The sequence below is a fragment of the Mytilus trossulus genome, chromosome 14 (genome assembly GCF_036588685.1).
Source record: "Mytilus trossulus isolate FHL-02 chromosome 14, PNRI_Mtr1.1.1.hap1, whole genome shotgun sequence".
NCBI classification, from domain to species: Eukaryota; Metazoa; Mollusca; class Bivalvia; order Mytilida; family Mytilidae; genus Mytilus; species Mytilus trossulus.
The window spans coordinates 16,123,535-16,150,618 of record NC_086386.1 but is presented as its reverse complement, the minus strand read 5'-3'; the positions used below and the strand labels follow the sequence as shown (position 1 = coordinate 16,150,618).

Sequence of the window (27,084 nt, the reverse complement as noted above, 5' to 3'; positions counted from 1 at the left end):
GTTTAAAAAATGTGGTTTTTTACCCTGCCAACCAACCAAGATGGCCGCCACGGCTAAAAATAGAACATGGAGGTTAAATGCAGTTTTGGTTATTACTCAAAAACCAAAGCATTTAGAGCAAGTCTGACAAAGGGTAAAATTGTTTATCTGGTCAGGATCTATCTGCCCTGAAATTTTAAGATGAATGGGACAACTCGTTGTTAGGGTGCTGCCCCTAAATTGGTAATTTTAAGGAAATTTTGCTGTTTTGGGTTATTATCTTGAATATTATTATAGATAGAGATAAACTGTAAACAGCAATAATGTGCAGCAATTTAAGACTAAAAAATAAGTAAAAAATGACCAAAATGGTCCATTAACCCCCTAAGAAGTTATTGTCCTTTATAATCAATTTTTAACAATTATTGCCATTCATTATAAATAAATTGTTATCAAAAATAAGGCTCAAAGGCCTTTTAATATTATTTATATTAACAACAACAACGTACACACATGTTAGCGTATGAATACACGACGTCAGAGTGGGCTTGTTGCCATCGAAATTGACAACATTGAAAATAAAACTAATAATTTTAACCAATCAGAAGACAGTAAAAACACCAAATTTGTTTATGAAGAAGTTGACATCATTAATGTGCTATGCATGAAAGGCGAATCGTTTCACTAGATTGAGCTCTAAATATAGTTTACAGGTTCTTTGCATTGAGTTCAGTTTATTGTTATACATATACCAAGTTGTATGGATTTTTAAGATATAAAAACAGACCATCCATATCTTCATGTGCATGGAATGAACTGCAGGTAAAATGCTTTAATCAATGTATATTATCTATATAATTTCTGTCAGCACATTGTATTCCTGAAGCAGTGAATGATTTACATTAATTGTTTACAATTATTAAAGATTTTAACATTCTTAATAATTGAGAATGGAAATGGAGAATGTGTCAAAGAGACAATAACCCGACAAAAATAGCAGAAAACAGCAGAAGGCCACCAATAGGTCTCCAACACAGCGAGCAAATGATACACCTGGAGGCGGGATTCAGCTGACCCGTTAACCAAAGGTGTACAAGTTAAAACTCCAAAACATATGAATGAACTAAAAACAAAAACAAACAAGACTAACAGAGGCCAGAGGCCCCTGACTTGGGACAGACGCAAATTGCTAGGGGATTAAACATCTTCATCTGCTCTTTACTCAGGTTGTTGTCTCTTTGACCAAGAAAGTAGAAACATCAAGGAATTGAAAGAAATTGCTTTGTGAATGGTTTTATTTTTGGAAATACTTTATATAACTAATCTAAAAAGATATTAAAATTAAAAAATGAAATGAAGAATGTGTCAAAGAGACAACAACCCGATCATATAACAGACAACGCAGCAAATATTAACTACTACAGGTACATAAAAAAGGAAGATGTGATATGATTGACAATGAGACAACTCTCTACCAGTGAACAAATGAGACAGAAATTAACTATTATATGTCATCGTACGGCCTTTGACAATAAGCAAAGCCAATTCATCATAGTCAGCTATGAAAGGCCCTGAAATAAAAAATGTAAAATAATTCAAACGAGAAAACTAACGGTCTAATTCATTTACCAAATAAATCAACGAAAAATAAATATGAACCACATCAACAAAGGACAACAACCATTGAATAAGAGGCTCCTGACTTTGGACACACACATACATAAAGAATGTGACAGGGTTAAACATGAAACCCATGCTTTTAATGGTATCAAATATTTTAATGTTATACAATTTTCAACTAAATTTGAATATCAAACCGGTTGGATATTGAATATAGAATAGCGAATAGCGAACCGACCGCTAACTTCACATACATGATAATATAACGGGATGTTTGCTACTCTGTTTAAAAATAACAAGCTTTTTAAAAGACTGTTATTAATTGAAAGTATATAAATAAAGAAACTAAAAAAGCAGAAAAAAATGGAGGGTTCGTGTGCTTGTTTTCGAGATAAAAGCTGTTGAAAATTTGGCGGGAAATAATTTTCTCTAGATTTTTCTTTCACTTAACATTGGCACCTTTTTTGTTTAAAAAACTATGAAAAAATAACAAGGATTTCATAAGATTTTGAATATGGCTTTTTAAATAATATGTAATAAAAATATGAAAAGAAAAGTAGGGGTTAGTGGGCAATTTTTTTTAATGTAAATACATGGATAAAACCAGAGGATTCCGAAAATCTGGCAAAAATTCAAAAAGTAGAGGAGCAAACATCCTTAAGATAGCTTTTATTGACGTGGGAAGCTAGAGGTTCATATTTAACCATAGACATTCGCCTGAAAACTAGCATTCAGTAAAAATTAGTGCTGCCAATATAGGGTTTTTACTCACATCCTAAGTATAATAGGCTAGTGAAACAATATACCTGATAGAGGGGCACTAGCTGTCAAATTCAAGGTCACCAATTTGACTCAAATTCTCATATTTTATTTGTATAAATGTTAACCATTTATCCTTATTATAAAACGTATAAAAAAAACAATATAGTGCATGGGCTCGAGAATATGTAGCTTCGTTGCGTGTGTATTTTAGCCTCGACATCATCAAATTAACTATAAAGTTGACATCCGGTGGTCATATAAGCGATATATACATATATGTATAAACGAGTCTAAATTGAAAACTACGTTCCAACCTATGATTGCGTTGGATATAAACCGCAATTTTTATACGTGTGCATGTAAACAAAAATTCGTTGTAGAAGGGTCCAAAAACAGCACAAACAACATTTTCCAATAGACCAAAAAAAGTGAAGAAGTATATTTAAACAAAACGCATTTGACTAACAGGTCGAACAACTGATGTTCTTTAACCCTGCTGACTGCCATTGGCGATTGCCAAATAAAATTGATCACAAGATGTAACAAAATTGATCTGAATATAAATTTAATACTAAACAGAAAAACAAATTTAACTTGTGGCCACGATGTTATGCCACAATTATACGGTGTCAATATTTTTTTAGTACACCAGATCCGGATTTCGACAATAAATGTCTCTTCAGTGATGTTAGGGATCGAAATGGTATTTGGAAGTCCATATAAAAAGTACCCTAATTTTTAGATAAGACTCTTGAATTTTAAGAGTCAATATAGGATGAACGGATCATATAAACTGGAGGGAATATATGATACAAGCCCAAACGAAAAAAGATAAACGACAAAAGACCAAAAAAAGTGAAAAAGTATATTCAAACAAAACGCATTTGAAAACATATATGTATTCTTCTATATATATATATCGCTTATATATGTATAAATGAGTAAAGAACTCGTGCAATTTGATTTTTCTAGATCTTAATTTATTTTTACAGATTAGAAATATATATTAATCAACGTTTTTACCTGTATAAGAATGACTTGTGGATCGAATCAGTCAATAAATTGATTTACCTGTATTTCACTTTCAATCTTGACCTTTTTTTCATTTAAATGAACACGCACTGTTCATGCGTTATCCGTTAAGGGTTTGAATTAAACATCCAATAAGATCAAATTATTCTCTTTGAAGTGAAATAACTCATTATTAATGTTTGAACTTATTTTGAAATAATTAAACCAAAGTGGCCACAAAATCAAACTATTATTTCACTCTTTCACTTTCATTTATGATTGATAAAAAAAATCTATTTTAGATTTTTCATATATCTCGTAGCTAGTACACCTTGAAATTCTACATAGTAAAAATATATTGTCTAATAAGAAATTTATTGCAATATTATTGCTTGCGTTTGCCTGTTAAGTGAACTAGTCAATTTGTTTGACAAAGTAGTTGATATCGAGTAACGCATAAATTGTCAAACGAATATTGACATACAAAAAATTGAGAATGGAAATGGGGAATGTGCCAAAGTGACAACAACCTGCCCATGGAACAGACAACAGACATTAGAAGAAGGTCACCAATGGGCCTTTAATGAAGTGAGAAACTTCCACACCCGGAGGCGTCCTTCACTCCCACACCCGAAGGCGACCTTCACTCCCACACCAGGAGGCGACCTTCACTCCCACACCAGGAGGCGACCTTGACTCCCACACCCGGAGGCGACCTTCACTCCCACACCCGGAGGCGTCCTTCACTCCCACACCCGGAGGCGATCTTCACTCCCACACCCGGAGGCGACCTTCACTCCCACACCCGGAGGCGTCCTTCACTCCCACACCCGGAGGCGATCTTCACTCCCACACCCGGAGGCGTCCTTCACTCCCACACCCGAAGGCGACCTTCACTCCCACACCCGGAGGCGTCCTTCAGCTGACCTCTAAACAAATATGAATCCTTTTTACATTGCATTTAATTTCAAATGAATAAAAAATTTCCAATATAATATTAATAAAACAACAAATTGAATGTTCAGATTTCCAAGGTGAAAATATTCGACCGCTCGAACGGATTCAATCAGACGGACGAACGCCCGTCTGTATTCCATGCAAAAACATGTTTAAGCTGAACAAACTTTTAACTTGCAGGAGGTGATAAGCAAAATAATCAATAAAATATCATAATCATTCATGTATTATATCAGAAGGTTCGAAACACTTGCCTTCCTTAAGACGGTCATAAACATTGATTTTTTTATTTGCAAGTTTTTCATTTTTGATTTGTGTACACAAATCACATATTGCTGTTTTGAAATTAGATTCCCAGTTTGTAAGACTGTATGAATGTTTCTTTCGAAGATAAGATGTGTATTTCTGTTCCGATGAACCAATTTTTGTTAGAAATGCAGCAAGCTGTTTTGGTGATTTAAATTTAATGGTTGGAATAAATGTTCCCTCTGGAAGCACGGATATAATATTTGGAGCTCCACGAACTACTGGTAACATCATATTATCGTCCTCAAATATATCATAGACTTTTTCGGAAACATAGTTCATACACAATGAATTTTCAAAAGACAAATAGAATTTGTATTTTTGACTGACATACGACTTACATGCTTTTAGATTTGACATTTTTATTGGATGTTGCGAATGACACTTCAAGTTTCCACATTCACCATAAATATCTACGTTAATATATTTTTGTAACTCTTTTACATAATCCTCTCTTCTAGAATTTGTTCCACAGTGACTTACTATCCATGCAATATCTTTTTGTTTTGCCTGGAAAATTTTAGTATAATTCAATTTGTTCGGATTTTCTTTTTTAGTCAAAACTCCAAATGGCAGGGTAATGTCAGATTCAGGTCGATACGACATTATCAAATCAAATTTTGACATCGAATTTGTCCATTCTATGTTCTTCGGAAGTATCTGCCTGAAAGTAGGTGATTCGTTTGTAAAATAAATCCATATCTGACCAGCTAGTTTTTCAGGTGGAAATCTTTTAAGTCTTCTGAAGAAAATCACTACTTTGCTCATATTATAAAACTTAGGGTTGCTAGTAAACATACAGCTTGTACAACACCTGTCTGATGTGTTGAATGGTTTAAACCAATCCCAAGGGTGTTTTTCGTACATAAATATAGTCGGCATGGTATTGTCGTTGCTAAACATATTAACTGTTTTATCAAACACGTATTCTCTCTTTGTACAGTTGTGTTTTACATACATCCTTCCAATCGGTACAGTTACATTTTGCAGGCCATTGGTAAGTTTGTTATCAAGATAAGTGGACATCAATCGTCTTTGTGTTTTTACTGTTCCACGTAATCTGATCATATTTCTCGAAAATGATATGTATGCAATACAAAGCATTATTATAACAACCAAAGCTTTCTTACTCCACCAAATCATGTTTTGTGATATTTGGTCTGCAATAGAAATATCTTGAAAACATAAATAAATGTAGTTATATAATAGTCAACGAAAGAAACGATACACGACTTTTTGTTCAAAATGAAGATGAAGTTTTCCGTTTATAGGAGCAATATTGAAGGTAGTGATATTTAATGACCATGAAAATATAAATCCGTTTAAAAACAGATTTTGTTATGCTTCCATGACGTCATTTGGCGAAATTCAAGTTTTTTGACAAAATTTATATAAAACGACTATTTTAAAAACAAAAGCTACAACTAATGATTTTAACCACTCATTTAAAGATGAAGACAATGTTTGGCATCAATTTGTTTTTAAAAATCGTACAGTTTCTTTGTTCATTTGAAAAGCAAAGTTTGGCCTCATAAGAAATCGTATAATTGTAAACATTATCAATTAATTTACCATTGACAGTATGCGTAAAGAAAAAAAATTAAAAACCCGTTAAGAATCTTAAAACTAATCATAAAGGTTCCAAATTTGCAGTGTGTTGTTTGCATATCTTAAAAAATTGATTCGAGACGAAAACCATTTTATTTCTGCATTTTTTGAGATTTCACTTTTTTCACCCAAAATTTAAAAAAACAATATTTCAACCCATTAGTTACAACATGAACATCTTGATTAGCATATTGAATATTTTTAAACAAATTTGAAAATTCATTTTGGTACTTAGAAAATTGTGTGTCGAGTTTGTGTCTAACTCTCCGCGAAATTTATTTACACCCTATGAGCGTTTACACGGAATATAGTTACTTTCCGAAAAGTTTTGATTTTCATTATCATATGTGCATACATTGCAAATGAAAGCTTTTGAAAAAAGTGTATCTCCTTTTGTTTTAATACTTTTTGATAAATTTTATTCTAAAGTCGTGTATCGTTTATTTTGTTGACTAGTATACATTTAAAGAAATTATTTATTGAAGCCAAATATTTGTTAGATCAGTGGTAGTCGAATTTTATTCTGAACGTTAGCGAGTTATTATGATTCTTATAGACCAATTGAGGTAATTTGAAAATTGAATACATGGGTATACCGTGTATGTGGTTGTTCAACCCCCTGTTAGACAAAGCTAAACATTTCCAATAACTTCAAAGCTTGCATACATAATTTCTTTAAAACATGTCACGGTTTTATTCCTTTAATTCTTAATCCCAATATTTTGTTTAAAACTTACAGTTTATTTCTTTCGTAATCTATCGGCAAATCAACAGTTGGCATTTTGTAACTAAGGAGCTGCTATATTTTTGTGCTGAAATCAGTGAATGTGCGAATAATGCAACAAGTATAACAGCGTAAAAACATTATTGCACGAAGTGTAATGTCTATATTTTTTTAGAAGGATGAAGACTTAAACAGATATACACTAGGGGACTAAAAATGTTTCTGTAATAATTATACTTAATATTCTTTTTACTAAAACTATAAATTAAAAGTAAATAGACACGCGTCTATAATGCATTAATCTCGATGTTCTTGTTGTCTATGGTTTGGATGTTGTTAATTGCCCAGATGTTGCTATCTTATAAATTTTATATCTCATTTCTCTATTTATTCTTCAATCAGCCAGTTGCACCTTTTTTGTTTTATTTGTGCTTGTAAAATCCCCTGATATCCCGCTTCCATGTTTAACAAGCGGTAACGTGGATATTGTATGCCCCTCATTGCCCCGAAAGGTAAATTTAGTTCTTTCGTCTTTCAGTTGTTTTGTCACCCATCTTGTACTTGTTCAATATTTCAAACTCCACCCACCACTAAGAAAAACAACCAAGTTATCTCCGCAAGCGTAAATTAACAGGATCATAAAATCTAAATGATTTCAAGATCACGATTTTCCTTTTATCTGTTCTGTCGTTATAATTAATTGATGAGTGGTTTGCTTGTAAATTTGAGAAAAAATTTGTAACGCGACCAGTCTGATTAGAGACAACCCCCACTATCCACCTTCGTGAAAAGATTTGTAACGGGACCAGTGCGACTAGAGACAATCCCCACTATCCACTTTCGTGAAAAGATTTGTAACGGGACCAGTCTTTCGAGAGACAACCCCCACTAATCCACTTTCGTTTGTAGATATACGTAGATATTTAAGGCTGGCTTTAATCAGACTGTAACGGGACCTTAAATATTTAATTTTATTTCTGCTTAATCAAGTGCACATTTTTTTATAAGACTTTGTTAACTTTCTCAGGCCTCATTCCGATGTTGCTGTCCTGTGTAGACTCTTATTTTACGATAACAAAGCTTACACTTTATTTTAAACATGTTGCCAAAACAATATCAGATTTACTCTGTATTGAATTTCAGAGACTGTTTGAATTGAATCTCTATTAAGGTCAACATTTTAATTTTTTTCTCATTTAGAAACAATTGAATGTTTATTACTAGTATAATATTACTATTATATTGACGAGTCAAACTTTGCTAAAAATGAAATATTTGTCGCTGAACTTAATTAACATTCGATTAATTAATCGCAAGTCTAGTGGAGAATTCAGGGGTAAAATCATTGAAGAGCGTTGGTTAATGTAACATACGTAACATATATATTTACGCCCATGAACTTTGTTAGGACGACGACCTTCAATAGTCGAACACATTATTATAATTATATTTAACGACATTTAGTATGAACTACGTTTCTTCATCTCAAAGTGTTTGTAAATATTCAAATAAGATGAAGTGTGTAAATAATTCAGTATTACCTTAAAGTTTCCTTGTTCGTGGCAACTTCTCAGCTAGCAGTACACATTAGCAGTTCAAAATATAGAAAGTAGTACAAACAAAATTCGCTTCGGGTTGTGATAACTATCAATTTTTTTTTTAGTTAGATAGAACGCATTTATTTGGCCATTTTAACATTTAAACCCTATTATCGTATTGAATACTTACTTCCAAATAGAAATGACACATTGTAAGAGTGTGTGTAATAAACAAAGTTATGGATTTCTGTTTAAATTTAAAGGAATGTTTATTTTACATATTCCATTATCTTCTATTGGAATTACCGTCACGCTTCTTTATTAAATTTATAACTTGGTTAAATGGACATTTGTATCTTGTTTCTAATTCTACATTAGACGGACAGAAATGTCCGCTTTGTACTAAAGAATATTTTAAAAAAAAACATTGATAATCTAACATTAGTAACGTGATGATATAAACAGACATTTTCAAGCATTTTTCAAAACAAAGTCTGACCAAGGAGGTGACAAAAATGTCGGAAATGAAGTCAAAAGTAAGTCTGGCATAATGAGATGCAAAAAGTGACTTTCTATATAAAAAAAAAGATGTGTTATAATTGCCTATGAGACAACTGTCCACAAGAGACCAAAATGACAGAGACATTCACAACTCAAGGTCGTTAAACACTTCCATATACATTTTTTATGAGGTGTATTAAAGTTAAATAGCTGGTCTCAAATAAATTAAAATTACTTATGGAAAATATTTCCTATAGTATTTGATGTTTGAGGTTGAATTACATCATCACTATGCGTAAAGAACAGAAGACTGTGTAACAGAAATTTATAAAATTCTTTAAAAAGTGCAATGAAACAATGATTAATAAGATTTAAAATTACTTAAGTGAACATGCATTGATGTTTTGGTAACTTTGATTTAAATTATAAGAAAAATGTACAATAAATACTGAAATTCAGCTCGAAAAAGTTCGTACGCGTTATGACCTGAGATTTGATTCCTCAATGCAGGTCATGATCGTTTTACACGAAAACCGTCTAAGATTTAACTAAAATGTTACAATTTTGAAGAATTCAGTAATTTAGCATGACTTTAAGGTGCCAGTACCCGATATATCTTCATTGTATAGTCAAAAATAGCCCATATTTATGTAGCAGAAGCACTTTTCTGTTCAATAAATAACTAAAAGTTTACATTTTATCAATTTTGTAAAATTGCTAATATTTTGGGGCCAAAAAGGGCTCTTACTGGACCTACTCCTTTCAAGTTTCTTCTCCACGGCGAAAACTTCTATAATTACATAGAGAGTCTCCATTTATTATATTAGTATAATCATAGTACACATTTAGATAAACGGAAAATAATTGCCCTATTCCGAGAACTTATAAAAACCGAAAGTCTTATCTACATGTATGAATTCAAAAGTAGTTCTGATGATGGAAAGTTAACAATGTCCGGACGCCTATTTTTTCGGTTTTTCTCCCAAAATAACTCATTCTGAATAAAGAATCGATGACAAATGCAACTATGCATGCTACATATAGGACACAGAGGCATGATGATTAATTTAGTGTGTATGAAAAAAATACTGTTTTAACAGTGAAATAATCTCTTATATGAGTAGTTTGATACATTTTTGGTATATGAGTATCGCGCAAGGTCTACTTGTCTACCAGGTTTGGTTGACCAGACCTTGACATCATTTCATGGATAAGTGACTAATTAGATATAGGAAGATGTGGTGTGAGTGCCAACGAGACAACTCTCCATCCAAATAACAATTTAAAAAGTCTAAGGTTATTTAATAGTTACATTGTTAACTTAAGTACATGTATATGTGGGGTCAGTAAATTCCATATGGGGTGAGAGCGAAGCTCAAATCCCCATATGGAATTTACTGACCCCCATATATTGTTTAAGGTCACTAGCACCCCGTGTAACGAATTTATGTTATCGACTATCTTTACATGTGGTATTTTGAAAGCGATTAAGTCTTCAATACTTAGTATTTAGATCCTACTTCCATTTGTCTGTACAGAAAACAAATGCCAACAATAACAACTTTAAGCTTTAAATTTATTTTATTTTATAAATCGTTCATTACATGTATCAATTTCTTCGTCTATTGAATCCTTTCAAATTTCTTTTTTTTTTTAAAGAAACTCCGTTATGCCAACAATAACAATTTGGTAGCTTTATGTTTTATGAACTTATAACAGAATACCATATACAACAACAAACTAAAACCACTGAATTACAGGCCCCTGACTTTGGACAGGGAGTTAACATGTAAGCAGGCGTCCAACCCTACAATAAGCTGGGAAAACACAAAACAATAAAAACAATAAACGGAAAACAAATATCATTTGTTTTATTATGCTTTTTCTGTAATATCAGTTTCTCTTTTGACATCATAGTTTAAGGATGCACACCTCTGAGGAGCCAAAAATTTCTAGAATTAAACTTTTTTTCTTAACCTGATTTTTAGGTTTATAAGACTGTAACAAAACAATTGGTGAAGAAAAAATCATATGGTGGTGTGCTTCTTTTTTTGCTACGGCCCTTTGAAAGTGCCCAATTTTGATGATTTTCTCACTTTTCATCGGGTTTTACCTATTTTTGGGCTATTACCGTGAAAAAAATCACAGTTCCACAATTAAACTTTTTTTCATACTTTCCATAAAGATGAAGTGGACCAATCTGAATAAATTTAACTTACAAAAACTATAGGTAGGTGTTAATATAAGAAAGTTTTATCATATTATGATGCTTTTTTGTGTAAAATTTACCATACTACCAATTTTGTATTTTTATGATTTTTCTCATTTTAAAGAACAAAATGCATATTAATTCAACTTTTTTGTTATAAATGATTGAAAAAATGCATATCTAAGAAATTTGAAAAGACCAAAATGAGATGGGATGTATATTATTCTTGTAAAATCATTTTTTGTATCCCTCACCCATTTTCTAAAAATTTTGACTAAAAATACTGACTTGAATGGTCGTAAAATTTGAAAACTGGATTATTCAAAAACCGTTCATGGTAAATACACAATTTTTTCACAGAGTTATGTTTGATTATAATATTTTTAAAATTCATTGATATTTTCCACTTCTATCATATGTTTTGGAAATAATTTAAGAACGAGATTTCAACGAGACTGAACGAGACTGAAAAGTCAGAAGAATACATCCTTAAGTTGACATCATTTTGATATCATTATTGAATTTACAAAGAAGATGTAAGATTCTTATGCTGTATGTCACGGTTGCTGAAATAATTTTGTATGTGAAATACATTTCAGGTTTATACTCTTAAACAATTAAAAGGGAACAAATATTGGCTCTATTTATACCTCCTTTTTCTGGTATAATTCCGAGTTTTTTTTATCAAAACATGGTGAAATACATTTAGCATGAGAAATAAATATTATATTTATAGATTATTACATGGCATTTTCCATATGGCCCTGGTATCAGCCCTAGACTCCCATATCAAGCCAGAGGGCTTTAGTACGAGGTCTTGATATGGGTCGTGGGCTGATACCACGGACCATATGAAAAATGACATGTAATAATCTATTTATCACATATTTTTCACCAACTTGTTTACAATTAGTCTTTGATTGACAGGTTACCGGAAGTTTAACTTGGGGGCTTGATATGGATTTCGAGGGCTGATATCGATATCGGCCCCGAGGGCTGATAACCAACCTTGACTTCCGCCTATTATTGGCCATGCAAAAACGTACATATCAGTACAGAATATGTGATAAATAATTTTATCATATACTTAGCATTAATATGATAGCTTTTGCATATGTGTAACGAACGGAAGTACACAAGCCATAATTTCCCACCCAGGCTGATAACCCATATCAGCCCGGTCTGATAACCCATATCAGGGGCGTCTCGTGCAAGTTACTTCCGGTGTTTCCGGTATCGGTTGTTATTTTTCCATTGTGACGTCAGATATTGATGACGACGTCAAAATTTACGGGAACTTTTGTGGGGATAGTTTAGTACTTGCTAACAAATGCCATTGGCAATTATGAATCATTTTATAGTACCACAAACACGGAGTAATAATGATCATGAAACTCTTCCAAATATTCAATGTTTCAAAATTCCTCTATAGGAAATGTTACCATACAATGTACATATATATGGAGGTAGTGATGCTGTTAGTTGACAATTATAGTATATTGAATTTATAACTTAACTTCTTAATAAAGTTTTTGACTATTTTAGTTGTTGCATTTGGTTTTTTTCCTTACATAAAACTATTGTCGGAAGTATATGATAAAGCGATTAATACATGGCCTTTTCCATATCAGCCTGGGTATCATCCCTCGACCCATATCAGCGCCTCGACTCCGTCTCGGGCTGATATGGGGGTCTCGGGATGATACCCAGGCTGATATGGAAAAGGTCATGTATTAATCGCTAATTAATTAACCTATCATTTTACATGTAATGAATAATGATATTTTGTGCAAGAACTAGCAGAGAGAAATAAGATGGACACTCATATGTTAACATAAAATAATCATGTTATTAAAAGTTTAACTTACTTTAACATAGTTTGCGATGAAGTCCATATAGGCAATACACATGTATTAAATTAAGCTATTTATTTGTCATATTTTCAACATAATTTAAAGAATCGAGTTATTTCCGAATAATTTTTAAATGCAATACAAATAGAAAATTTTAATTCGATTCATATAATAAAATGGTTTTATTTAAACTTCATTATTGTCTGATTAAGAAGTGAATAATATTGACATTTCGAATCTAAAATAGTTGAACTTTAAAGAAATAGGTTGAGTTGGTCAAGCCTTAGTTACTACCAAATAAAGTAAAAATATTATGTCCCTTTGTAAATTGTTCGTCCAAATTTATAGTGACCAAATTAAATGTCAGATAAGTTGAAGTTATAACCTTACATGGGATTCTTCTTTACATACATGTAGTCGTCGTTTTGATTATATACTGAGATCAAATAACAATAACAATAAAGAATATAGATCCGTACATTTTCAAGCTCACCAGAAAATATTGCAGATAAAATACTTTGATGTATACTATACAAGAATATAGGTATGAGGTATGGTATAGATTTTATCAGCATAATGTTGAAAGACATTGTTTGTTACCCACAGACTCACGGCCGACACTCGGCTAACCGAGAGATTGGTCGGTTAATCTATATTGAGTATGCGGCTATATCGGCGGTTGGTCTGTTAATCGGGTTGGCTACAGTCTGTTATTTAGGTTGCAACGGAGGGGGTAGGTAACGACACCTCTCGGGACGTGTAGTGGCCAGTACTTCGCCCCTATTTGACCATCGGGATACCTGATATCAGATTATGGCTGAACAGCAAACAATGGATCAAATGAAACTATATTTTATTCACAAATGTACAATAATTGCATGCATTAAACAAAGTCGGATATATACAGGAGTCAGAAAACTTTCTTAAATGGAGTTCAAAAATAGAGTAGTATTTCAAATGTTAAATGTAAAATGAAAATAAAGTGTTCCCAGAGTTAGTCTTAAAGTAAAGTCAAATAACTTCGCGTTGTGTATTTAAAGTAGTAAAGACTAACTCTGGCGAACTGCACCGAAGTGGTGGCTAACTCTAGACTCAAGTGGACCGATATTGTCCGGCGAGTATTGGGAGGCCTGTGCAAGGCCGACTCCGACTGAATAACAAATGAAAATCATAAACTTGTCATAAATCAGATTAACATTTTTTAAACATTAAAAAAAACATAAAAAGTTGAATACTAAAACAGTTAAGGGGAATTAACCAAGTCGCATCAAGGTACATCTATTACAAGGTGTTATCGAGACAATCATTGCAATTTCAGTATATTTCATTGCTGAAATTGAATTTTTAAATATATTTTTATCATAAAAATCATTTATGTCTAACAAAACAATTCAATGTACCGAATACAGTGGTGTAATTTTTTTTTTCTAGCTTCGAAAAAGATCTATAAAATGAAAAGGCGGGTTACTCATCAATAAATTTATACACATTTTAAACACACATATTGTACACAAAATGACAACTTGGTTGAATTTACTTCCATGCAATATTTTGAACATCGAAAAAAGACAGGCATTATGCGTGTTAACCATATTAATATCATTGTGTGAAAAATCTACACGAAAATCTGTATTTTGGTTACATTAATCAATTTTCATTAAAAACCTGGTTTGTTAATGGGTCGGATGTATAAAACCCGGTATGTTAATTGGTCTGTTAAATGTTACGAATGGCATTAGTATAATCTGATTGCTTTATGTGGAGTTATCGGATCAAATGGGTAGGCTCCAGCCGAGTGGCTAAAATATACGAAAACAACACATGAACAATGAAACATAGATTTAGACAGTAAAAATGGTTTCAAAAGGTGTAACATTCAAGTAATATTAATTTCATCCAAGAATGGTCGCATACATCATTTGGATTCTGTTTCGTTGTTATGAATAACACCAATTTGTCATCTGCATTGGTAACAAGTATATACATCAGAGATAAACGTCGTGAAGTAACTAAACATCAGAAAGTAAAATCTATTGGGATGCATAAATATAAAGAATGGATAAAAACATAATGAGAAAAATAAAAAAAGATGCTGAGAAAAGTGACATAACAATTTAAAGAATACAGAAATAAGCAACACTCCCAATCCGAACCCTCATGGTATACACGAGAATCTAGATAGAGACGCAGAATATAGAATAATGGACAGTTGGGAGTGATGCATTGCTAAGAAAAGGGAGAAAAAAATAATAATTGTGTAAGAATACAGACATGAAGCAACCTTTTCGTTATTTAGACCCTCGAAGATAATTGTTCAACATATGATTAAGTAATAGAACAACAGAATCAATTGGATTATACTGACGAATTAGGATTTAATGTTCAGTGGCAAATATCATGTGCATATGAGAACGACAACACGTTGTATCGCACAGCGGTTAAATTATCATGTTGTGATTGGTTTAACGCCGTCAAGTGGTGACCACTATGAGACACACACCCTATGGATTTTACTAACTCTCAATGGATCCATATTGGTCAGTAGCGAACCATATAACTTATAATATGTACCCGGTGTTGTGTTAGACGGATTTTAGAACATGCTTCTTTGAACAGACACAAAAATTAAGGCTGATTGAAAATGTTGATAATAGATCCATGCATATGCCAGCGGCCAATCTATATCACGCTATATTGAAGTGACACACCTTTCAATAAAATGCAAAGAAAGTCAAACAAAAAAATGCTCTTAGTATAAGGATACTGTTGCACCGAATTGTCATGTTTTTACTCAAGCAAATCTCATTCTTAACTTTTTCAATGGGATATAATTATAAAGGTAGCAAAACTATTGTCATGGCTAAATAACTCTTAACTGACTCAATTATAATTGTCCAACCCATTAACAGACTTTATTCCCTTTATATCCACTAAAACGTGGTATTACTCACGTTATATTACAAGGAAATATTTACTAATGTCAATTTATTTTTTTAGAACCAAAGTACAATTTGTGTCCTTCAAATGATATCTAAAATTGTTGGTTTCGCCTATATTAAAAATATTGCTATGCGTATAAGCATATATACCACACACTTGCGCGACGCCTTTTAGTTTTACTGAAATTTGCGTAGACTTTGAAATATTTTTACAGATGGAAAATGTTCATTGATAGATATAATTTTGTCAGACACTTTTCACACTTTTTTGAATTGGTTCTTGTAATATACCAAAAATCTGTATATTTAATAGAGTTTAAAAATAAATTGTGCGTTTTACTCTTAACAGACGTATAACCAACCCGATTAACAGACCAACCGCCGATATAGCCGCATATTTAATATAGATAATATTCAATCACATAATGCAACAATGTGTTGTCATCTCCTATATCGAAGTTTTGCGATATGTAAAATAATGTATGGATTTAAAATCATGGTCTAGTATGCTTCAAAACTAGTTTTCCCTCTCGTTGTTTACATGTAACAATATTGAATTGTTTTCAATCTGAAAGAATGTTTCCTTTTTTGAAATAATTTATACAAGTGTGAATGGACTTCTAAAATATGATGTTGTCTGGGATTTCTTCTCATTAATTTTCAATAATGATTACTATCCAATCTTAATGAAAACAGAATATGTATGTTAAAATAAAAAAAATATAAAACAAATAAATTAACCAAAAATATAAAATACGTATAATAAAATTCCGCTCAAATATATTTTTTTTTAAATGAAACAAAATTTGAAAATACATTTCAAGAGAATTTACTACTTCTTCAGATTTGATATCAAATCTTATTAAAATTATTATTATTAAAATTTCGATGGATGATCTTTGAAAACAACTTGGATGATCTTTGAAAACAACTTGATAATGGCTTACTCTTCTTAGAACAACATTTAATAAACACTGCAGTATACATCGCAAAAAAAATATACTGTGCAGTTAGATTTACAAACAACACAAGCACCCTTAATATATATAAAGCATTTAAATTCAATAGAAAACGGAAACTAGTACTGAAACTATTTTATTATTCTGACCAGAGGTCTAAAAATATGGCCAATATTTATCCAATTTATTGTAAAAATGTGCAAACAATTTAAAAAAAAAATGGACCTTACTTAAAACCAATGTCGAATGAATTATCTCAAACAATAAGTGCATCAATTATTATATATTGACCGTCTCTATCACAGATTTTCGGTCACAACAGTTATATGGGTGTTTCAAAATCTTTCGGTTGTGTGAGAGTTTCTAATGTCGGGTTGTGACTGAGGTGAAGGGGAAACGCATACAATAAAAAAAACACGCTATTACTTTGCTTGTTTTAATGTTCATGTGCACTTAATAAAACTCAAAACTATTTGTAATTTATTAAAAAAAAAACCAACAATATAGGTTTTCTATAATTAAATTTGGTTCCCATATATTTAAAATTTAACTGGTAAATGTGATACTTTAGTCGCAAATAAAAAGCAAACGATAGGGAGCTACGAATAACTTTGAATGTAGACATACAATAAAGTTCTATCCAGAACTGGGAAATTGAGATATGATATTCAGATATATCCTAATATAATAGCATATAATTTCCAAAAACCTTAAAAATTAACGATTTGGTCGCATACCTTGTCAATTTATAGGACGATTTGCAAAGGAAATTATCAAATTTGATATTTTGCAATAACGATGTACAATTTTGAAAGCGATCTACATTCAAGGTCAATTATGCAAATGACTATCAGTCCACGTATCGCTGGAATTTTGATAAGATACTACAATGTAATATAAATACCCTGGTCAACGTTAAATTATAATCAATATGGCTAAACGAGTAATGACTATGTTAACTATAACCGTCTTCGCCGTTTTTATTCAATTAGCGTACTCTTGTTGTGGACCTGCTCAGTGGGAAGGATATGAGGGTGTGTCTATGGGATTGAAGGTCAATGGGACAGGTGAAGAGGGTACAGTAAGTATATTTTATTTTGCATGAAGCAATGATTACTTTTAAAGCTTTTAAAGTAAATTTAAAAGTAATAAAACACATATACAAAACAAAATATGATAAACAGAACAATGCCTGTCAAAGTATATCAATGTCATTATGACATTTATTTAATTTTTAGCTCATCACTTGGCATCCGTCGTCGTCGTTGTTTACTTTTTACATTTTGAACTTCTTATAGAGAACCACTGAATGGAATGGAATCAAATATGACATGACTGTTCCTTGTGAGTTGCTTACCAAGACTTAGTGTTGTTAGTAACTTACTGTAGATGCGATCCATCATAAGATGGCCACCAGCGGAAGACTTAGTTTAACATAGAACCCTATGGGAAATACATACACATGTCCTCTTTTAAAGAACCACTTAATGGAATGACACCAAACATAGCATTAATGTTCTTTATGAGGGGCTGACCATGTGTTGTTCCTTTGAAGCTGACCCATCATTCAAGATGGCCGAAAGCTGGGGACTTACTTAAACATAGGACCCTTTGGGAAATACATACCAATGTCTTGGTTTTGAGAGCCACAGAATGGAATAAGGCCAAACATAGCCTTAACGTTCCTTTTAATGTGCTGACTTAGTGTTGTTACTATGTAGCCGATCCATCATCCAAGATGGCCGTTAGATTGGGACTTGGTTTAACATAGGACCCTAAGGGAAATACATACAGATGTATTCGTTCAGAGAACCACTGCATGGAATGAAACATATCATGAATATTCCTTATGAGGTGCTGACCAAGTATTGTTACTTTGTATCCGATTCATCATCAAAGATGGTCACCAGCGGGGAACTAAGTTTAACATAGGACCCTAAGGAAATACATACAAATGTTTTCTTTTTGAGAACCACTGAATGGAATGAAACCATACATATCATGAATGTTCCTTATGAGGTGCTTACCAAGTGTTGTTACTTTATAGCCGATCCATCATCCAAGACGGCCACCAACAAGGGACTTGGTTTAACATAAGACGCTATGAGCAAAATACAAATGTTTTCTTTAAGGGAACCACTAAATTGAATGAAAACAAACATAGCAATATTAAACCAAATTTGGCCTCGAACACTGTTAAAGGAATCTGTTGTGATTTTTATCTTTTTTTTATATTATGATTTCAAAAACCTAAATAGAGTCCGGTGAGCGACACATGCTCTTGAGAGCCTATAGTTTATAGATCCGAAGATACAAAGTACACACAATGTACTACCTTTAAATAAATATATCGATCACCTTTTGTTAAATTCGGTTAAATTTTCACTATCTCAAAGTAACCATTACGTGGACTATTGCAATTATAAATAACGTAATTGTTTGGTTCAATCGGTTTGACGAAAAACATCAATGTGTATTTTAACTATATGATGGCTTAACTATATAGAATCATATTCAAAACAGTGTGGTCCTGGCCATTGATTGACGACCTAAATTATCCCATTGACTGGGACAGATTAGGTGAACGTTTGTCGGTAACAATCACTGCTCACTATGTACTTGTTAAAGACACTGAATCTGTGGGGTCACCAAAGGTTCTCAAAACCTAAATAAGGCAATTCGAAATACGAATCTGGAATAATACGATGTGTTGATTTATATCAATAATATAAATCAAAACATAAAGGTTATTTCCTGAATAATTTTTCGAACTATTTTATTATTAAAGGCGTTAAGAACCTTTGGTGACCCCACAGTTTAAATTCTATAATAAGTAAGAAGTGAGCAGTGATTGTTACCGACAAACGTTTGTCTAATCTGTCCCAGTCAATGGGATAATTTAGGTCGTCAATCAATGGCAAGGACCACACTGTTTTGAATATGATTCTAGTAAGTAGTCGCTGGAAAATGTTATAAATATTGCAAGTCAAGAAATATTATGTAATCTTATTTGAATACTTTAGGGACTTCTGAATATGTCAGTTGATGCCAATATAAACAAAGTAGTCATCAGAGGATACAGTTTGTGGAACGGTCAGCAACAAGTAAAACAGCATCTTCTCTACGATTATTCAGCTGTAAGTCTCTATATTGCAACACAAGGGCAAGGGATACCCATGGGATATTAAAAATCAACAAGTCGGGGGAAAAATGACAACAAAAAGTTTTAAACAAATAAAAAACGATTAATAACTTACTCAAGACGGATCAGCTAACCCCGACAAAAAATGTACAGTTAAAAAAAAACGCTTCTTGAAGAAGAAAACAAGAGTTAAACAAAAAAAAACGATTCAACCCGGACGATAAGTGGATTAATCTTCAATATCATGAAGAACACGTTACGGGGAAAACACAAATTCACAAACAAACACAAAACACAAACACAAAACCTGTCAGTGAAGAGACATTTATTGTCGAAATCCGGATCTGGTGTACAAAAAAAATTAGTGACACAAGTGTGGCATAACATCGTGGCCACAAGTTAATTGTTTTCTGTTTAGTATTAAATTTATTTTAAGATCCATTTTGTTACATCTTGTGATAAATTTTATTTGGCAATCGCCGATGGTTGTCAACAGGGTTAAAGAACATCAGTTGTTGGTCGAATGCGTTTTGTTTAAATATACTTTTTCACTTTTTTGGTCTTTTGGAAAATGTAGTCTATGCTGTTTTTATAAAAATTGCGGTTTTTATCCAACCCAATCATAGGTTTGAACGCATAGTTTTCAATTTAGATTCGTTTATATATATATACATGTATATAAATATATTGCAGGAGAAAAGTTACAATGTTTACGATGGTAAATGTTCAATAGAAGACTTAGCACCATATCCAGGGAAAGTTAACTGTGTACCATGTGAGTTCGATTTCAATCAAATCAGAATACAGATCCTCTTCCCAGCTTTTCCTTACAAGAATCTGAAAACACTCTGATCTGTGATTTATTTCATCGGCCCCCCTTTCATTGAAAGTTCAGTCTTCAATTTGTTGAAGATGTGTAATAATCCGACAAAACTAGAGGATCTCAAAGATCTTTTAAACAGGGTACTTTTGTATCCATGTAAGCAAAAATTGAACACAGGATGACAGTAAGATTGGTTTTATTTTTAGCTGCATTTTACGACCATCTTATATATACAAATAAACTGCAAAATTAGCAATGTATAAATTTAACTGTTCATTTAAGAAGACAAAAATTAGAGCAAATCTAAAATCCAGACTGCAAAGATTTGCAGAAAATACTTGAACCGAAATATGTTTACCGTCCCACACAGTGTTAAATATAAATCAGAATTGTCTTAAAACATTGTCAGGGAGTATAACTCGTCAAAGCAGATTAAGGAAACTATTTTTGTTCTGTCAGCTGATGCTAAACTGGTGTTGTCTACCTTTTATGGTTCTGGAGACAATAAGTACGAGATTGATATTTATGAATTTATGGTAGATGGTAAGAAAATGGAGATGACTGTAAATAAAGGAACCTGTATTCCTGTTGGAGAACATCAGCAATTGGCCAATGGCTTTGCCGATATTAGCTTCATGGGGATTACAGAAGGAATAAAAGACCCAAAAGTGTTCGATATCCCACCAGAGTGCAATAGAGCGAGATCAGTTTCTCCGGTAAGTAAAAAGATTCTGTATGTACATCATGTATGTCAGAAGATCTTGTATGAGTGCCAATGAGACAATCTCTCTTATCCAAGTCTCAATTCGTAAAAGAAAATCCTTATAGGTCAATGTTCCGTTTTCACAAGGAGCTTTGGGTCTCACCGAACAGTAAGCTATAAAGGGCTCAAAAATTACATGTTTTAACCCATTCAAACGAGAAAACCAACGATCTACTCTATATAAAAATGAGAGACGAGAAACTCTTACAAACCACATCAACAACAGACAACTACTGAACATCAGATTTATGAATAAAACTTATAGGCCAAATGCGTGAGATTTGACCTTAATATTCTAATAATATAAGTGTGACTGTATCGGGATACTAATATTGGGTATACCACTGAGATCAAAGTTCATTGTAATTATGATTGTTGGTAGTGTTCACATACAAGAGCAACTGTAACAACCAGAGAAATATTTTAACTTCTATCCATAATTATACTCAGAACCTCATTTTTTTGGGATGTAATAATTTTCTATTTATGTCTTAAAATGTTTTGTTATTCCAGAGAATGCAGTATATTAAAAAGATTGGACATTTTTAAGGTGAAAAAAAAGAAAGAAATAACTTCCGTTTGAGGAAATATTGGTAGTGTAATGTAATAAATATAATTTTGTTATTAAAACCTTAGAAAATTTATTATTTCTTTGCATGGCCGTCGGAAGGGGGGGTGGGGGATGCGTCGGGTGGAGGCATTAAACTAAATATCTGACTTATGGCTACTAGGAATAAAGAGAATGGACCAGTTTAACAAGTCACCTTAGAAAAACAAGAATAGTTAAGTGAAACAAGAATAGTTAAGTGTTTGTTATTTTAGTTTGATGAGTACCAACTAACTTCTAGTCCTGAAAGAAATCATTCACTTCGATATATATGCATACGCTACACATGCAAGTACAGTGTACTTATATCGGAACAACACAATGTAGAACATTTACCAAACAGCCCCCTCCACAAAAGCAAATATTCTATAAATGATGAAAGTAAACAAATCAAAATCAATTGATTGTTAAATGTAACAACAAGCTACAAAAACAAAATGGTAAAGGAAAACCCAAATTTACAAACTATGGGAAACAAGTAAAAATGAGGAATATGCACAAATGTTACAACCTCATCAAGAAAAACTATTGTCAGTTCTGAATGATATTACTGCAGATGTCGACAAACATAAAACGCTGTAAGAAAGAGGTAACTCTTATTATTTACGATAGCGCTTTCAAAGTGTTTGGAAAATCAGTTTCTATCAATAAAATATAGATTGTCAAAATCGTCTGAATACTGAATGGTACAATGAAATTGCAAAAACGCTCGAAAAAGATTTCGCCACGAGAAACTGTTTTCTTCGTCATCAAACGGTTGCAAACAGGAGTGACTACAAGATTGCTAGAAATTCTTACAATAAAGAGAAACGAAAAGCTAAGTAAAATGTTAAGAGGAAAAAAGGTCTTGAACGTTGTAGTATTGCAAAAACCAATCCAAAATATTTTTTGGTCAACCTGTAAGCCAGTGTGTTGTGGACAACGAAGCAATGTTTAATTATTTTGAAAATGTCCTTGGTACATGTATGAACCCACCCGAGCTATCTGTTGCCGCGTTAGATCTTTTAAAATAACACTTATGTTGAGGGTGTAAATATTGACTTACTAGATACAGATATTTCGGCAGACGAAATTATTAAAACACTAAAGGGACGTTAATGTGGAAAAAGTGTAGGTAACAATGGAATTGTATGTGTGATGTTTTCGTCATAACCATTTATTTGTTCCACCTATTTTAAAAACTTTGTCAAACTCGATATTTCCTATCGCAATATATCCAGAAAAGTGGACTGAATGTTTATTTATTCCTGTTCCTAAAAGTGGCGATCTTACGCGTCCGATTATTTTAGACCTATAATATTAGTATCATCCTTTCGAAGTTGGTTGGTGGGCATCACACAATTAGTATAAGAAATGAACGTTCAGATCCGATTGTGATAATATGGGTAACCTCCCGTCAAGGAAGCGTAGCCTAATCATTTCACAAAAATAAAACTTGAACCAAAATCTGGGGTCCCCATAGGGTGTCTAGAAACCAAGATATTGACAATAGGTCATAGATATCTATTACATGTACACCAAATGAAAGAAATGATCTAAATATAACGATACAAGTGGGTTTGGTGGTAGCACAGTTAGTCAAACTAATGAGGAGTTTAGTTTACAAAATGACAATGTTAAAACTCGTACATGTGAACGATTTATCAAAAATGTTTATGTGCAAAATTTAAATGAAAGCTTTTCTCTGAATGAGAATGTTGAATCTGAACATAGGAAGACAGTCACTAATGATAACTTATTTGCCAAATATACATAGAGATATTTCTAAAGAGAAATGTTATCGTTGGTAAGACTAGACAGGTGCATACCAGTATTAGAAAATTCGTGGCGTTGTAAAACAACAAAGAAATTCCGCGTTAAAAGAGGATTACAAATCCTTTTTCCAATAAATGATATTTCCGTTGAAGTTTTATGATTAACTTGCACTCATATACCTGTTAAAAGTCACACATAATAAAATGGTTGTAAAGCGTTAGGATTGTCACAGTCAACTATATTAGCCAGATCTCAGACAGATCGAAAAATTGGGTTTCCAGACGAAATTGAGTACAAGAATTATGTACATTCGACTGGCTCTAGCTTAATTTACCAAACTCTTGAGAGTGATGATTTTGGCAAAGATGAAGTTTGTCAAATCATGAAAAGATGTTTTAGCCATTTCGACTAAAAGACTTGACCAATCAGCCGTATAGGTGCCTTCTTTTATTTGGTACGTAGAAAATCTAACAGGGCTAACACTAATATGCAGTAATGCCAATATCTATCTTTTAAAGAAGACGGGGTATTTGGCAATGAGCTTGCAATAGCTTTTAAAAAGCACAAAGAGCAAAATGAACAAATCTCTATTCGTTTACCAAAACTAGGTAGGATGAGAAAAACCTAGTGTACCATCTTGAGAAATCATTATGTGTTTGCATGATTATGAAAAGGTCTAAATCCGACTATAAATGTGTTATTTCAGGTCAGCAAATTGATAAGTATTTGGTTACCGTTAATATATTTGAATAAGTAAAATGTGTGTTGTTGTTTCTATATGCATATTGAAAAACAAACGCCTTGAAATGTTTCAATATATACGCTTTTATTTTGAGTGATCTTTCTTTGAATAATTAAACAAAAATAAACAAGATATAAGTATGCCATTTCCTGCGCTCATTTGTATAAATATATTTAAATGCCAAATACACGTAATATGGCGGAATGAACAAATTTACTATGGGAAAGCTCCCGAAAAAGTGCAAGTAAATGTGTTTACAAGTGTTTGACTTAATATTATTGTTACTGATGGTAAACTTAAATGAACTAGTAAGAATTTCGAATGGTGAAGTTGAAATCATCTCTTCGTTAATTTTACGGACGCCATCGCGAGTTGGTTGACCGTTATGGAATTACCGTTTCACAAATGATATCGGATATGTTCCTTACGTCGTAACTACAATCCCCTTCCCTTTCATTAATGTGACCTACCGAATTAGACTATTTACCGGATTTGTTATCACATTTATCACATGAGCAACACGACGGGTGCCACATGTAGAACGGGATCTGCTTACCCTTCCGGGGCATATGAGATCACCCCTAGTTTTTGGTGGGGTTCGTGTTGTTTATTCTTTAGTTTTGTATGTTGTGTCATGTGTACTATTGTTTGTCTGGTTTTTTTTTTCATTTTTAGCCATGGCGTTGTCAGTTTATTTTAGATTTATGAGTTTGACTGTCCCTTTGGTATCTTTCGTCCCTCATTTACACGATTGTATAAAAAAAGAAGATGTGGTATGATTGCCAATGAGACAACTATCCACACAAGACCAAAATGATACAAACATCAACAACTATAGGTCGCCGTACGGCCTTCAACAATGAGCAAAGCCCATACCGCATAGTCAGCTATAAAAGGCCCCGATAAGACAATGTAAAACAATTCAAACGAGAAAACTAATGACTTGTTTTTGATAATCGAAAAGGGAAAAATTGTGAAATAAAAAGCAAAAATATGAAATCCGGTTTGACTCAACCTTACAAAACAGTTTCCAAGATGGCGACGAATAATTTGATAAGTTTTGACATAAGCGCATAAATGGATCCTAAACTGTCCGTATAAACAATATTGTGACCGACATCAGACATTTACATGTAGTCTTTAATCAGATAAATCAACTTCATCATAATGGTGCTTGTACAGTTCTGCTGAGCTCCCCTAACCAGTTTAACATCCTGTAAGTTATCAACAATCAGCACCTGTGTTGATGCAATTTATACCACCCTTATGATGATGTAAGCGAATGCGCGAATGGAAACATCTACATTGTACCTTGAAGAACTCTGAGAAAAATTGTATCAAAAGCAGATTTGTAAGTGTAACCAAACCACAAAACTCATCAGATCTTACATATTTATCATTTATATATATTTATTCATTTACACATTCCTACGATGTCCTTGTAAACGGCAAACCACAGTGGGGTTGGTTGCCAGGTAATCGTAAGCAAACAAAAGATGGCGGTAATCTTGAAAAATCGTAATCGTTTTATGGACGTCAAGTTGGTAACTTATTCCTTATTCGTTACTTATTCCTTATTCCTTATTCGTTACCTATTCGTTACTTATTCCTTAATATCCTTCTCCTTTTTTAATTGTTTATATTCTTATCTCTGGTGATAGTTCTAAATTTGTTGAGGTAAAATGACCTTTTTATGACCTATTTATATGTGTTTGTGCTCAACCAATCCTGTTACTTTATGTTCGATACTTATTTGTTCCTTACTTGATTTTTATACGTTCTACCTTTTAACTGCTAAATATTCGTACGTTTAAAGATGGTTCTTGGTTCGAAGTGGTGAAATCATCGTTTTACCGCTTGTATAAAAAAAAAAAAAAAGAAGATGTGGTATGATTGCCAATGAGACAACTCCCCACAATAGACCAAAAATAACACAGAAATTAACAACTTTAGGCCACGGTATGGCCTTCAACAATGAGCAAAGCCCATACCGCATGGTCAGATATAAAAAGGCCCAGACAAGACGATGTAAAACAATTCAAAATTCAAACAACAAAACTAACGGCCTTATTTCAAATGCAAAAAAAATTAACGCAAAACAAATATGAAACTCAAAATCAAACGACAACCACTTAATTCCAGGCTCTTGACTTGTGACAGGCACATAATGTGGCTGGGTTAAACATGTAAGCGGGGTGTACATCGTTTCGGAGCTAGACTAATACCTTGTTGAATTCGTTCCATTACTCACTTATAATACGCTCATACGTGTATTATACGTTGCAC

General features: G+C 32.7%; 2 protein-coding genes across 3 annotated transcripts; one reads left to right on the top strand and one right to left on the bottom strand.

The window, feature by feature from the left end:
* Window positions 1-4,532: 4,532 nt before the first annotated feature.
* On the bottom strand, window positions 4,533-13,167 carry LOC134696351 (4-galactosyl-N-acetylglucosaminide 3-alpha-L-fucosyltransferase FUT6-like). Of its 2 annotated transcripts, none has more exons than XM_063558079.1 (2): window positions 13,084-13,167; window positions 4,533-5,795 (listed from the first exon to the last, which is right to left on the bottom strand). In XM_063558079.1, exon 2 carries the CDS (start codon window positions 5,776-5,778, stop codon window positions 4,546-4,548), a length of 1,233 nt encoding a protein of 410 aa, XP_063414149.1. In that variant the 5' UTR covers window positions 5,779-5,795; window positions 13,084-13,167; the 3' UTR covers window positions 4,533-4,545. The 2 variants fall into 2 exon arrangements, with proteins under 2 accessions (XP_063414149.1, XP_063414150.1); XM_063558080.1 differs by lacking the exon at window positions 13,084-13,167 and adding an exon at window positions 8,509-8,639.
* A 4,700-nt stretch (window positions 13,168-17,867) lies between these two features.
* On the top strand, window positions 17,868-22,291 carry LOC134697085 (uncharacterized). Its single transcript, XM_063559116.1, has 5 exons — window positions 17,868-18,047; window positions 19,990-20,103; window positions 20,802-20,883; window positions 21,391-21,647; window positions 22,208-22,291. Exons 1-5 carry the CDS (start codon window positions 17,898-17,900, stop codon window positions 22,241-22,243), a joined length of 639 nt encoding a protein of 212 aa, XP_063415186.1. The 5' UTR covers window positions 17,868-17,897; the 3' UTR covers window positions 22,244-22,291.
* The last annotated feature ends 4,793 nt before the right edge of the window (window positions 22,292-27,084 follow it).